Raw genomic sequence first — 15,712 nt, 5'->3', positions numbered from 1 at the left:
TAAGTATATTTTAAGTTTAATTTCTTTTATGATAAGTTGTTTTATTCATGTAATCCCCAATTTATCATCAAATGTGTATTATACATGCCTCTATGGCTTTGTTTCCCTGTTGCTTTGGATTTCATTATTTTTGTTGCTTCTCTGTCCTTCATGTCCATTCCCTCAGAAAGCATTTCCTTAACCATTTTTCTTCGGTGTTATTGGTTCTGTTTTAGTTGTTAGAGCAGTATCCATATTTCCTTCTTACTCTTCTTTCTTCAGGACAGCAGGCTGAGATAGTTAGTGCTATTCTGGGGAAAAATAAAATAAATTTATTTTTCATTACTAAATATGGCTCTTTCCATTATATATGACTTAGTTAATAAATTGAATACTGCTGGGTATTAGAGAATGCCTACCAGGTGTTTGGCTCGTTAGGTTTCACTGTAGTGATCTTATTTGGGAAGATATGCATGGGAGGAGAATGTGAGAACATGTAATAGTTTTAATAGAAATTTTTTGTTTTGACTTCTATCAGCATGCTTTTGTGAGAGCTTTATACCTTTTAAAGTCAGTAGTAATTAAGCCATTTAAGTCTTACTTATGATAGTTCTTATTGTCAGTAATTTAATTTTTGAGGGCATGGCTAAGATTAATAGTATAATAAAACTGTAAAACAAAAATAATTAGTATTTGGTTGCACCATGAAATTAGTTGCAAATTATAAAACAATATTTTCCTATATTTATGCTATTGAAGTTTATGCTTTTTATTTTATTTTTTCATTTGGATCATTTTTATTAATACATTCTTGAGACTATATAGTTAGGTATACAGGTATTTATAAGTTAAAAATTACACAGAAGTTTTTCAAGGAAATTTTAGCTGTCATGATTCCTTTTCTTCCTTGTTTAGGAAATTATCAGTTAAATATAAATAACTTTGTGTATTTTTTTTTTCTGAAGAGAGCTAGTAAGGAGTATATGTATTGAATGTTTGATTATCTGTAAGCTTATACAAAATTCAGAACTAAATGATTCAGGTAGAAAACTAAGGAAAGGGGGCTTTTCTTAAATATATTTTGTTTATTTTGTTCTTTTGTGTTAGTTCTATCTGTACAATAGTCCAGACTAGCCTCAAATTTATCATGTTTCTACCTTGGCTTAGAATGGTCCACTGTCCTTAGTTCTTCAGTGGGTTTTTGATGGACATAGTTGCTATCATTCAGTTCCTTTATATTAATTCTAGCTACTTAAAGTCAACAATGTTGTACTTAAAAATGCCTTAAGTAATCTCAACAAAGTGAAAAACAAGGGAGCTGTACTATAGCTCTGTAGACTAGTTAAGGGTGTGTGCAGTTTACTTACTAACTTACTACGTTTTCTGCAGAGCATTTCTCTTTTACAACCATTTTTAATAAGATTTATTTATTTTATGTGAGTGCTCTACCTGCATGTACATCTTTGTGCCAGAAGAGGGCATCAGATCCCACTATAGATAATTGTGAATCACCATATGGTTGCTGGGGATTGAACTCAGGACCTATGGAAGAGCTGCCAGTGCTCTTAACCACTGAGCCATCTCTCCAGGCCCGTTTTTATTAATTTTTTAGTTAGATGCAAAATATGGGTTTCCCTGTGACATTTTTATACATGTGTATCATTGTAACGTGCTCATATTTAGCTCCTCTCCTCTGCTGTTCTTATTTTCTGTATGTGTGTAAGTATGTATAATGTGTGTGTATGTGTGTTTAAATCTAGATTTTGTATATGACATTCGACATTTTGTCTTTCTCCCCCTATTATTTGATGCATAAAAATGTCTTTCTTTCCTTATAATCCACAAACATTCTTGTGTGGACATGAGTGAGACATATACATAAATTTCTTTGTTTTTTTAGTGATAATCAAATGTCAGTTTTTATTTATCATCACCTTATTCTAATTACCTCTTCCAGAAAATTCTCAACTACCTCAAAGAAAAAGAGTCAAGGGTGTACTTTTCACTTCTTTATTTTTATTTTGTTTATAAATCGTTGATATAAGTTACATAGCCTTTTCTCATTCTGGATTTAGCATCTATTTAAAATTTATAACAAGCATTTTGTTACAAGTTGCAAAGTCTTAGATTTATTTTATATTTTAACCATTATATTTTGACTTTTATGAATTTCCTATCATTAGGTTATTTTTAACTACATATACTATATAGGATTAATGTTTTTATTAAATAAAGTGAATTTTATTTTAGAGTTACAGTTTTTGCTTAGGTTTCTAATTTAAAAAGTTACTCTAAAGCAGAATTCAAAGGGGGGATATGGTATGCTGTTTATACAACTGATCACATTTTCTCTGATGCCTATGTTTGAGATCCTTTGAATTGTACTTAACATTTTTATATAGCACTTTGATTTTTTAAATTTCTTTTTACATATGTGCTTGTGAATGTCTTGTAGGAAGGGGAGGACAGCATTCAATAGTTATACTATTCCACTTAGCTTTTGTTCTGCTTCCCCAAAGTAGTCTATGATGGAAGGAATAAAATGTCAAATTGTAAAAGGCATATAAATAGTTCAGCAGTAAGACATGCCACAAATAGTGTAGTAGCTATTCTAGAAGTTAGAGAATTCAGTACAATCTACAGTAGAGTTTAAAGCTTATTACATACTGGATGGCTAGTATTGAAATAATTCATCTGCTAGCATCTGCCTGATTAAAAACCAAACGTCAGGACTAGGACTGTAGCTCAGTATAAGCCTAAAATATGTGGGGCTGTGGGTTACTAGCACCAGAACAAAAACGGTGGGAAGCACACTGGCCAGAGTTCTGACTATCCCTTTAACCTGATGATTCTTAAGCCTGAAACTCAAATAATACTGCACATGTGCTAAAATACACTTTTTTCTATATTCAGACTGTTTTTAATAGAGGTACCATAATTAAAAGTCACATTTTGTAATCATATTACTGAATATAGGAAGTACCAAACTTAAAGTTTTTGAAATTACGATGATTGATGACAAATAATCATATTGATTATACATAATATATGCTAAGCAGGTAAAAACATTTAAAAGTTGTTTTAAAGATCTGTAATTTTCCATTTTTGCCCATTTATACCACACTTTTTTACATTGCCTCCTTTTACTCTTTTCTTGGAGATGGAGAAAGGTTTCTTCTAGGAATTTTTTTGGTATTATCTTGCAGATCTTACTGATCCTAACATTAGTTATGACTAATACTGAAGTACATGTCTTCATCAAGATAATGCCAGTGTTTCCCAGTTGACAGTGACTTACATCTCGCGTGTAACCATTCAAGTTTATTTTATAGTTCAATACTTTTGTGGAAATTAACATTTAATTTAAGTTCTAAATTTTGCTTATGTATTTGCAGTGAATCTAATATTATAAGCATTTGGAATAATGGGAAAGGCATTCCAGTAGTAGAACACAAAGTAGAGAAAGTTTATGTTCCTGCTTTAATCTTTGGACAGCTTTTAACATCAAGTAATTATGATGATGATGAGAAAAAAGTTACAGGTAAAGTCTGAATGGAATTTTAATTGATAAGTATCATTTTTCTTAACATAAAATTTCTAAGTTCCTGTTTCTTAAAACATGTAAGGCAACCTGTGAAGTTTCATTGTGAGAAAATCCTTTTAAAAAAAGATATAAAAAATTTTTCGTCTGTTTTGATTATATATTTTAATAGTATCATCTTAAAAGTTGGATAATATGTAGACTTTTAGAATAAAATTGCTGGAATTCTGTTCTAACTGATAGGTGAAGTTTTGATTTAGATAACAATACTATGGTACCTGTCTGTTACTATATATGCACATGTCCTTTAAATTTTTATTATTTTATTCTATGTGTATGGATATTTTCCCTGTGTGTAGGTCTGTGTACCACATGTGTCCCTGGTTCTCATGGAAGCCAGAAGAGGGTGTCAACTGCCCTGGAAATGGAATTACAGATGGTTTATGAGCTTCTATATGGGTGCTGGGAATTGAACTCGAATGCTCTTAGCCACTGAGCCATCTCTGTAACCCTTCACATAGTCTTTGATAATAAAAGACTTTAACTACTTTTCTTAAGTGGAAAAGTCTCTGTATATAAGATACTTTGGAAATATATTGTTGCCTCAGTAGGTTGATAGCTTTTTTTAATTTCAAGGCTCTGAGAAGTTGATATAAATCAAGTGACTTTGTTAGAAGTTCAGATTTCATACTCACCTAGACTTACTGTGTCAGAAGATACTAAACTTATTTTTCTTAAATTATGAGAGTAGCAAATCACAAATGTTTTAATGATACTATATAGTATGCTATATAGTACCTATCATATTGCTAAATCCTAATATTTCTTTAATATAAAAACCCCTAAACATAGGACTTACAGTCAGTAATTGAAAAAATTGATACAACAAATAGAACTGTTTTATGTCAGACTTGCTCTATGATAGGTTAGTTAATAACTTCCTTTAAAAGAACTTTAACTAAAATTTTCATATCTAACTTGTTTTACAGGGGGCCGTAATGGCTATGGTGCAAAACTTTGTAATATTTTTAGTACAAAGTTTACAGTAGAAACGGCTTGCAAAGAATACAAACATAGTTTTAAGCAGGTATGATAGTAATGTGTCCATTTTTTCATTTCTTTGAAAATGTTTTATTGTTTTGCTTAGATAATAGAAGTTTAAATATTTTTAAAAATTAAATTTAAAAAATTAGTTTTATTTTTAAAACTATTAAGCAAATCACCGAAGAGATACCAGAATATCTAGATTTTCATATAGCTTCTCTATCGTTCTCTTAAGGCAGGATGCTTTATTTAGCAGATGCAACCACTTAAAGCATGCTTTAAAGCTCGCTGAGTTATCAAGTTTGTAGTTAAGAAATGCTGGCAGGCCTTTGGAAGAGTATTTTGAATTCTAAATAAGCTAAAATAATTTTATCAGATAAACATGTCTGTTTACTTTTGTAAAAATCCATGGGGCATATTGAATATGAGAGATGCTTCACTGACTTTGTATAAAAGCTGTGCAATTTATTTTCATTACCAACCTGGTATAATTATAATATTTACAGTTTTGACTTTAACATTAATCAGTTTCAAGGTGTTTTGTTGTTGTGAGGTTGGAAAATACAAATATTGTAGTAAATGAATGTTTTTGTGAGCTGAGTCTGTGTTATGAAAGTTAGAAGCATTAAAGAACTACTTACTTATATCTTCTCTTAAAGACATGGATGAATAATATGATGAAGACTTCTGAAGCCAAAATTAAACATTTTGATGGTGAAGATTATACATGTATAACATTCCAACCAGATCTAGCGAAGTTTAAGATGGAAAAACTTGACAAGGACATTGTGGCCCTCATGACTAGAAGAGCATATGATTTGGCTGGTTCGTGTAAAGGGGTCAAGGTCATGTTTAATGGAAAGAAGTTGCCTGTAAGTGTCTTTTGTAAAATAAGTGTTATTTTGTAGACTGCAGATAGTTGTATCTTGTTTTATAGATCTTGTCTGATCTTATTTAACTGGTATATTTAAATGATTAATATTTTAAAGTGATTATTGATTTATTTAATTTATTAGCTGTCATCTTACTAGGTAATTTCTATTTCTTGTGTCTGTCCTCTGATAATTCAAAAAATGAATCTAATTTTTAATAGATTTAATAGATAACAGATAATTTAATAGATTTAATAGATAATTATATAAATAATATTTATATTATTATCCTTTGAAAATCTTTTTAGTAATTTCCATAGGGTTTGTGGTAAACATTTAATATTTCACATGTAGCTAAAAGAACTTCCTAAGTCTATAACCCCAGGTCATCTCTTCCACTCCTTGTATCATTGTCACTAGGTATTTCGTGTGTGTGTGTGTGTGTGTGTGTGTGTGTGTGTGTGTGTGTGTGTACATGTACATGTGCCATGCTGTGAATTTGAAGGTCAGAGGATAATCTGAGCTTTTGGTCCTCACCTTCCAACTTGTTTGAGACCAAGTTTCTCTGTTGTTCCCACCACTGCATGGTGCTGCAAATGCCAGGCTTGTTGGCCATCAGTTTCTGGGCATTCTCTTGCCTGTGCCCCAATTTTGTTGTAGGAGCTTTGGGATGGCAGTTGTGCCTTGCTGTGTCTGGCTTTATATTGCTTCTGGGGATCTTGGCTCAGGTCCTCATGTTTTTACTGCAAGTGTTTTACTCACTGAACTATCTCCCAAGCCCAAGATCGTTCACTTTATTTGTATAGGTTGTAAACACCATATGGAGAAGAAAAGGAGGCAGAAGAAATATTAGTATAGCTTTCAGTTCTCTCTCTCTCTCTCTCTCTCTCTCTCTCTCTCTCTCTCTCTCTCTCACACACACACACACACACACACACACACACACACACACAAAACGCTTGTGCATATTTGTTTTTGTTGTTATTTGTTGTTTTGGTGATCTAGTCATGCTGAGTTGCCCAGGCTGGCCTATGACTCCTAGGTTCAAGCAGTCTTCTTGCCTCAGCCTCCAGAGTACTTGCAATTGCACACATGTGCTGTTTTGTTCAGTTTTAGTTTTTTGATTTAATCTTACACCTCTGCACAAGAATTTTCTTTAACCTTTCTTCTAGAACAGTTGACAATGAATTCCCTGTTAGTGTATGAGAAAGTCTTGATTTTTTTCTTCTCTTTCAAATGGTATTTTCTACAGAACTATGGATTGACAGTGGTTTTTGTTCAGCATGTAATGATGCCACTCAATTCTTGCTTGGCATAGGTCATGATTACAAGTCTGTTGTGATGTGTTTCTCTGTGTTCTTCTCTTGGTAAGGTTAATGTATTTCTTTCTCCTCTGCTTTGCTGTTAGGATTTTATATATTGTGTGTGGGGGGGGGGGGGTGGTGGTGGTGGTGGTGGTTTTGTTTGTGATTTTATTTAACCTATGAGATGTTCTTTGAGCGTCTTGGCTTTGTTGTTTTTTTTTTTGTCACAAATTTTGAAAGCTATTAGGCATGATTGTTTCAACTTTCTCTCTGGTGTACAGGATATGCTAGCTTTATCACACTTGAGGCTTGGGCTATTTTATTCTTTGTTTTATTTAGTTTGTTTAGTTTCTGTTGCCTTGCCTTCAACTTTATTAGTTTTTTTTCCTACTGATGAGCCTTGTCAGTGACATTTCTTATGTCTTCAGTGCTTTTGATTTTTAGCATTTCCATTTTCTTTATTTGAATTTCATCTCTCTACTGAAGTGGAATGCCTTTTCTGGTAGAGACTGTACCAAACTAACAATAGTGATGCTAAATGCCCTGTTAGAACATCTTAGAAACTGTACTGAACTAACAATAGTGATGCTAAATGCCCTGTTAGAACATCTGAGATGTGTCTGAGATGCTTTGTTTTCATTTGGGTTTATTTTATGTGTATGAGTGTTAGGGCTGTGTGTGTGTTTGTGCACCATGTGTGTGTCTTATGCCTGTGGGAGCCAGAAGATCCCCTGAACCTGGAATAACTGGTGGTTGTGAGCTTTTATATGGTGCTGGGAATTGAACCTGGGTTGTCTGTCCTCTGCAAGAGTGGAAGTAATCTTAACCAGTGAGCCATCTACCCAGCTCTACCTGAGCTATTTCTGATGATTACTTTATTTTCAGTTTTTATAGTTCTTTGGTATTCCTGAAAGTATTTGTGGAAAACTTTGTATTGTGTAAGGTAGTAGTTCTGAGGTAGGCTTTGTTATTGGACTTAACGTTAATCTATCCACGAGTTAGAGTGTGTTCGACGTTTATTTCCTTTTATTCTTCGTTGTTCATGTCTTTGATCTACCTGGCAGAGATGATCTATGTCTTGTAGCTCTATTGGCTGAAATTCACTGTTGTTATTAGTGGCTTATTAGTCTTATTAGTGGGGGGGGGGGGGCGGTGGTAGCATGTAAGAGAAGACTCTGATTAAATCCCAGATTGAAATGCACACTGAGCTGTTTCCTACAGGTTGGTTTCAGAGTGCTTATGCACATCTTTCATGAATAGAGACTTTTCATCTGCCCTAATTCTTTTTCCCCAACTGTAGCGGCTCTCCCTAAGTGTCCTCAGTCTGCATTCTGAGGCCTGCTGACTTACACAATGAGCCCCCTCCTTGTTTTCTTTTTGTAAGAAAATGGCGTCTGGAGGGATTTCCCACTGGCTGTTGTTTTCTTCTCTTAGGCTGCACCCTGGCAAGTGTATCTTTCTCTTGATCATTCTGATCTTTCCATGGGATATGGTTCCTGGAGGGAAAACTTGCTAGGATAGGAACCCCTGCACCACTAATCATAGCCCCTAGGAGCTTTGCATGCTTGCATTCTTCCAGTAGTGATTAAAACATCTAGTGTAAGGTGTTTCCTATTTTATTAAACTTGTGCTCAAGTTAAGCAAATACTGAGAGTCTGATTTTCTTCAGCATGTGTCTCTCTCTCTCCAGACTTCAGAATGACAGTTATTTCACAGTCTCAGTTCTTTGCTGTGTTTGTGAAAATTATTAATTTATTTGGTTAGCTGCTTTCCATAATGATAGAGATGTCTTTTGCTTTAATTTTCCTCATATCTGAACTCATAATGGATGATAACATTTGCCACATAGAAGAATTAGTTTTATGGAAGACTTTATAATAACTTCCCTAAATAGCTATCTTTTTTCATCTTCATCAAGTAGAGACACAAATGAATGCTCTATGAACAGGGGTCAAGAAGGGAATGCTTGATCAAGGCTTGCATCTTGGGTAAAAACTGCTGTAAATGAGAACAGAAGTAAGGGAAATAACTAATGACATGTATTTATACTGTTGACCTATGAGTGACTATTCATTGTTTTATAAATTAATAGGTAAATGGATTTCGCAGCTATGTAGACCTTTATGTGAAAGACAAACTGGATGAAACTGGGGTAGCCCTCAAAGTTATTCATGAACTTGCAAATGAAAGATGGGATGTTTGTCTCACTCTGAGTGAAAAAGGATTCCAGCAGATCAGCTTTGTGAATAGTATTGCAACTACAAAGGTAAGTCCATATGCTTGGTTTCCAAGTCATTGATAAAATAGTACTTTAAATAATGAAATAAATAGAAACAACAAAAATGTCTGGCTTTTAAATTTGACTCATGAAAATGAAAGTTATTTTTCTCAAATAGCTGTATTAAAAGTATTTAAAAATTCACTGAGAAGTTAATATGCTTAGTGTTTATCATTGAACATATTTTATGAAATTTAGATTGATAAGATTGTTGTTATTTTGTATTCTGAATTTAGAGTATGATAGAGAATAATAGGAAATGAGCTTTTTGAGGGGTCAGGTTGTAGAACATATTATTTGCTAGTCTAAGGAGCTTGAACCCTTTTCTGGAGGCTTTGGATTTCAAAATCAAGGTAAAAACATTGACTGTGGGTGTAGCCTAGTGGTAGAGTGCTTACCTAGCATGTTAGAGGCTCTGACTTTAATCCACAGCTCTGCAAAAAACAAGTGAATGAATGAATGAATAAATAACATAAAGGGATTATCTACTGATAATAATAAAGCAGTTAGTAATGCAAGCAAATACTGTAGACTAGTTTAAAGCAGTGATTTGTAATAATTTTTTAAAATAAGTAAATATCACTTGTTTTGGTCAACAGAAATTTGACCCAGTCATGACTTTATTCGGTTAGACAGTGATTTAAAACTTTGTTTAAAGGTTTTATTTATTTATTTTTTCCTCTCATTTCTAGGAACTGTTAGGCTGCTGCTGTGTGGTGCTGTAATGCTACTAGGGGCCTCTTTTTTCTGGCTTTCTTTTCTATTATCATTTATGGCATGTGGCTTTTTTTCCTATCCTCAAATACTATTGTTTCTCTATAACTCATTTCCAAGTTCTAGGGAGAAGAAAATGGTGCTAAGCCAAATCACCACGTTTGGTCAGGATATAATAGTTTTCCTAGAAGGATCACCCAGCCAGTAATTGCTTACATCTCATTAGTTGAACTGAGTCACATGGTTTGTGTGTCTTTTTAAAAACTGAGGGGGCAGGGGCGGGGGGGGGGGGGGGCGGGGAGTAGCACAGTCTTGCATACAACAAAACACAACCAAACAAAAAACCCTAAGCAGTGTGTTCGGAGATCTCTCAGGTTAAATATGCTGTAGTGTTTGGGGAGAGGATGATATTCCTGAAGAAGATTACGAAGTTACATGGACTTCCCTGTACTTTATCCTATATATGTTGTCCATTTGGCTTTTAGTGAGTTCTATCTTTGTTGTTGTTGTTAAGTTTTTTTAATTGAAAATGTAGTTTTTCTTCATATAATATATTCTGATTACAGTTTCCCCTTCCCCAACTCCTCCCAGATCCTCCCACCTCCCCTCCCATCCTAATCCATATCCTTTTCTTTCTCTCTCTTATTAGAAAACAGACATCTAAAAAAAATAATAAAAATAAAATATGATAAAATAAAAATGAACAAATTGGAGTAGTACAAAACAAACAGAAGAAAAAGAGCCAAAGAAAGAGCAAAAGAAACACATAAATGCAGAGACACACTCCTTTGCACACATAGAAATCCCATAAAAACACAAAATTGGAAACTAATATATATGCAAAAGGCCTGTAAGATAAACATAAAAAAGAAGAACCTCCAAAAATGCTAGTGAGTTTGTTTTGTGTTGGCCATCTATTGCTGAGCACGGAGCCTGCCTTAAGAGTGGTTTATATACATAGTGAGACTCTTGGGGAAGACTATCTTTTTTTTTTTCGAGATAGGGTTTCTCTGTGTAGTTTTGGTGCCTGTCCTAAATCTTGCTCTGTAGACCAGGCTGGCCTCTAACTCAAAGACATCCACCTGGCTCTGCCTCCCGAGTGCTAGGATTAAAGGTGTGCACCACCACCGCCCGGCCCTTTTTATTAATAATAAACTATTAAAGGACAGTGAAATATGTTCCTGAGTTCTATGAACCATCTTATCCAGTTGTCAGATCTGAGTGGGAAATGGGATTCCCCTGGTTATACAGATCGATAGGTAGCTCAGGGGAATTTGACAGTCGTAAGCAGTCCTGAGGGACTGAGCCATTAATCAATATGTGGTATCTGTTCAAACTCGTGAGTTATGTTAGCTACATTGTTGAACATTCACTTGGTGCTCAGATAATCAGAAAACTGGTTTTGAGTATTAGGAAATGCTCTAGATCTGGTGTTAGATGTGTAATGAAGAAAAGATTTACAGAAGATAGTTTATTGGCACTGTGACCTAAAACATCTTTTTAAATCCTCACTATCATTCTCAGACTCATACTCCTCAAGAAAATAGTTGTAGTGAGACTACCAAGATGTTGGATCCTTTAGCTATAGATTTTGTAATCTGTACTTTTCCCTCTGCAGGGTGGACGGCATGTGGATTACGTAGTAGATCAAGTTGTTGGTAAGCTGATTGAAGTAGTTAAGAAAAAGAACAAAGCTGGTGTATCAGTGAAGCCGTTTCAAGTAAGTGATGCTTTATGTGTTCTGCTGAGTTACCACATCATGACTGTTTGGATGTTGATATTTTTGTTGTGTTTTTCCCAGGTTAAAAACCATATATGGGTTTTTATTAATTGTCTTATTGAAAATCCAACCTTTGATTCTCAAACTAAGGAAAACATGACTCTGCAGCCCAAAAGTTTTGGATCCAAATGCCAACTGTCAGAAAAATTTTTTAAAGCAGTAAGTATTATTTTTCAAGTTATTGAGAATAGGGTAAATAGGTTCTTTTATTGACTTATTTTATTTGTGACTAAATTCTGTTTTATCATAGTAACTGTAGGTTACATATACTTACACTATGAGCTAATATACTTCATTCTGTTAATTTTAAAAATGTAGACCACATTGTTTCATTAAACTATTAATTGTTTTTGCAAGCACAAAAGTAGGAAATTACATTGCTAAGTGTGTTAGCTGTGCGTTGGCCATTGTAAAGGTCCAGTATCCCATTGACGAATATACAGAGCCTCCTAGTCTCCTGTTTTCATCTTTCTACTCTTTTGTTCAAATTCTTCTACTGACACACACACACACACACACACACGTAACATATGTAGGTATATACATATATCATGTATGTATAGGATATCCTATACAAAATGTAGTATTTTCTACATTATTACAAATCGTATTTGAATTTGTACATATTATTTTGGCTTTTAAAAATTTTTCTAAAATGACAGTATAAGTAAATAAATCTTGGATTTATAACTGGATTTTATAGCCACTGTTGGCTTCTTGTAATCCATTGTACACTACTCAGGATTTCATTTGGCTCCCTTGTTAGTAGTACTACCAGTTAAACATTTACTAATTATCTGTGAGGGGCCTTTAAAGTTGTTTGGCAGTGGGAATGCAATCATGTAATCAACTAGCCAAAGTCGTTTTCATTGTAAACCCTCCTCCCCAACGTGCGCCTTTGGAACTGTATAGTGTGGTGGGGGAATAGAGTACAGTGGCCATGGTGAATGTGTTTGTTAAATCTCAATGTTAGGTTTTCAAAGGTAGGGTCTAAGAAACAAAAGCAGATTTCCTTTTTAAGTTCTAGCTTTGAAGCCTATAAAATATTCATAATGATTCTGAGCTCAAATTACAGTGTAACTTTCTGTCATCATAACAGTTGCTCTTACAGAGAGATTTGGTTGTAGATATTGTATTGTTTCATTTAAGTGAGCCGACTAGATTTGACACAGGTTACTGTTTCTTTTTTTGTTTTTTTTATGAAATTGGCTAGAAAACTATTTCCTATGCCTGAAACCACATCACTATGGACGATTAAAAGAAAAAAGCTTTTAAGACTTGGGATTGAAGATGCTTACTCTTTTAGGGAAACAAGTTGTCATCACACCAGTTCATAGCAAATTATACACAGTGTGTTAGGTGAAGTTGTTGTTAGCAGAATGAGGCCTATGCATGAGTTTCCTAATGTCATTTCTATATCAGTGTTGTTGTTGTTTTTTTCTTACAGGATTTTAGGGTTTGATTGGCAGATATCAGAGATATCAATGTCTAAATTTACCAATTAGTAAATTAATGAGTGGTTAAGCTTTTGTGATGTTAACTAGTAGTAAGAGCCTTGCTTCCTACAAAAGCCTTACAGATTCTTCATGAAGTTTATTGTAACAGGATTTTTCTCATGTTTGTCTTTCAGTACAGTAGGTCACTGTATGTATAGCTGCCTGAATTAGTTTTGCTAACAAGCTATAATATAGTTTTACTGTAATTGAGTGAAATTTACTAGAATGTATTATCATCATCATTATAATTTTGTCTTCAAACTGCCTGGATTCTAGCTATCATAGGCAGTTCTATAAATTTTAGGTGAACTTACGAATTTTCAGCTTATTTTCTATACCACTGACCTTTGATTTATTTATTTATTTTTAAGGCCTCTAATTGTGGCATTGTAGAAAGCATATTGAACTGGGTGAAATTTAAGGCTCAGACTCAGCTGAATAAGAAGTGTTCATCAGTAAAATACAGTAAAATCAAAGGCATTCCCAAACTGGATGATGCCAATGATGCTGGTAAGAGTCAAACCAATTTTTAAAGATTTTAAGTTTAACCTTTAATTATTCGGTTATTTTCTGTTCAGAGTATAATTGAAATTGCTTCATATGGGGCTAGGGAGGTGACTCAGTGGCTAAGAGTGCTAGCAGCACAAGCGTGAGAACCTCAGTTTGGATCCCAGCACCCATGTACAAAGCTGGGCATGGTTGTATGTGCCTTTAACCCCAGCACTGTACCACAGGGGATGGGTATGGGTGCATGTTGATCCTGAGAGCTTGCTGGCCAGTCAGCCTCACTGCAACAGTGAGCTTCTGGTTCAGTGAAGGATTCTGTCTCAAGGCTATTATAAGGTAAAGAGCAATAGAGGACAACAACTGTTTTCCTGCTGTGGCCTCTGTGTGAGTACATACGCACCATGCACACATAGAGAAGAAAAGGAAGGACGGATGGAAGGGAAAAATTGCTTCATGTACTATATATTGCTATTTTAAGAGGTTGGGAATTCAATACAATATATTTACAGCTTAATCTTCATTAAGCATAGTATAAGGTGACTGTTAGTCTTCCATTATCATTGTGATAATTTTTCTGATTACATTTTTCTCATCAGTGAAATAAGGAACTTAAAATATATATAATTTAAAAATATTTTCCAGGTGGCAAACATTCCCTGGAGTGCACATTGATATTAACAGAAGGAGACTCTGCCAAATCACTAGCTGTATCTGGATTAGGTGTGATTGGGAGGGACAGATATGGAGTCTTCCCACTCAGGGGTAAAATTCTCAATGTGCGAGAAGCGTCTCATAAACAGGTTTGTATACATCCTACAGGTATTCATGAGATTTCTAACATATTACTAAAACTGAATTTTCAAATGTAGATTCAGACTCACTTTTCAAATACTATAGTGACTTAAAAATGCTTTCATGTTTTTCCTTTTTTTATAGATTATGGAAAATGCAGAAATAAACAATATTATTAAAATAGTTGGTTTGCAGTACAAGAAAAGTTATGATGATGCAGAATCTCTGAAAACCTTACGTTATGGAAAGATTATGATTATGACTGATCAGGTTGGTCTGAAAGTTATTACATATTTATAGTTCATATCTTCAGATTGTCTTATGTATGTATTTATGCATGCATGCATGCTGGACCTGGGACCAATGTTTTACCACTGAGCTACATCCCTAGCCCTAAGATTGTCTCTTGGTAATTGTCTTAGGAAGTAGCATAGGTGAAAGAGATTATGTGCTTCTAGAGGACATATTATTATATGGAAACATGCACATGAAGCTCATTTTATATTACTTAATTTTGGGGGAGATATTAACCTTATTGGTTATTTAAAAATGTTCTTAAATGCAGCAATTATGGAAAGAGCAGAACACAGTATTCTAGCACAGTGACTAAGCCTATGTGGAAATAGAAATGAAATGGTGGTGTTTGTAAGTGAGAAACGGTGACCTGGTAGGTTGATGGTCACTGTTGGCACATGTTGGCCTAAGTTGGAATACACAAAACCCAGGAGGACTTTAAAATAGCAGCAATCAAGAAAGAACTAAAATACTGAAAAGGAAGAACTTCATATGTAACCAACATTGTCTTTTTAAGTGTAAAAGCATTTGTGGAGAAATTCAACAGAAAAAGCTGCTATATAGTTTTAAGGAGAATTTTTTCAGCTTTTTTTTTGTCATGAAAAAACAGGTAAATACTTGTAAATACTCAAAGAACTTCCTCTGCCATTGACCAGAGAAGGGGGTTATAACCGTGTTTGTATTTTTCCACCTTTAAACCTTCTGTAATCAGGTACACCATACAACATATATATTGATAACATATATATTATGTAAGGACAGGTATATTCAGTGTATTGTTAACTATACTTGTATTTTAAGTGACAATTCTTTTATAGTCATCTGATCTATACTATTTTATAAAATGCTTACTGATCTACAATTTGAATGGAATTTTGTCTTGGCTTCACTTCATACATTTTAAAATTTGTTTAAAAGTAGTTGCATTTTATAAAATTATGGTAATTTTTACTTTACATTTATTTAGGATCAAGATGGTTCTCACATCAAAGGCCTTCTAATCAATTTTATTCATCATAATTGGCCATCACTTTTGAAGCATGGTTTTCTTGAAGAATTCATTACTCCCATTGTAAAGGTACTGCTTGCATTGTTTTAATTTTGCACTTTT

At 34.0% G+C, this 15,712-nt stretch overlaps 1 protein-coding gene across 1 annotated transcript in view; it reads left to right on the top strand.

The window, feature by feature from the left end:
* The window catches only part of Top2b (DNA topoisomerase II beta), a 63,518-nt gene that overhangs the window by 19,506 nt on the left and 28,300 nt on the right, over positions 1-15,712 (top strand). Inside the window, exons 5-14 of the mRNA XM_052734052.1 lie at positions 3,375-3,520; positions 4,510-4,607; positions 5,224-5,436; positions 8,833-9,006; positions 11,351-11,452; positions 11,534-11,671; positions 13,380-13,518; positions 14,158-14,315; positions 14,452-14,577; positions 15,569-15,679. Coding sequence (XP_052590012.1) covers positions 3,375-3,520; positions 4,510-4,607; positions 5,224-5,436; positions 8,833-9,006; positions 11,351-11,452; positions 11,534-11,671; positions 13,380-13,518; positions 14,158-14,315; positions 14,452-14,577; positions 15,569-15,679 — 1,405 coding nt within the window. The remainder of the gene's footprint in view (positions 1-3,374; positions 3,521-4,509; positions 4,608-5,223; positions 5,437-8,832; positions 9,007-11,350; positions 11,453-11,533; positions 11,672-13,379; positions 13,519-14,157; positions 14,316-14,451; positions 14,578-15,568; positions 15,680-15,712) is intronic.

This window comes from Peromyscus californicus, unplaced genomic scaffold (assembly GCF_007827085.1).
Source record: "Peromyscus californicus insignis strain IS unplaced genomic scaffold, ASM782708v3 Scaffold_12__1_contigs__length_115047231, whole genome shotgun sequence".
In the NCBI taxonomy this organism is placed as follows: Eukaryota; Metazoa; Chordata; class Mammalia; order Rodentia; family Cricetidae; genus Peromyscus; species Peromyscus californicus.
Note: the sequence above shows the minus strand (reverse complement) of the source record. Positions and strands in the feature narration are given on the sequence as shown.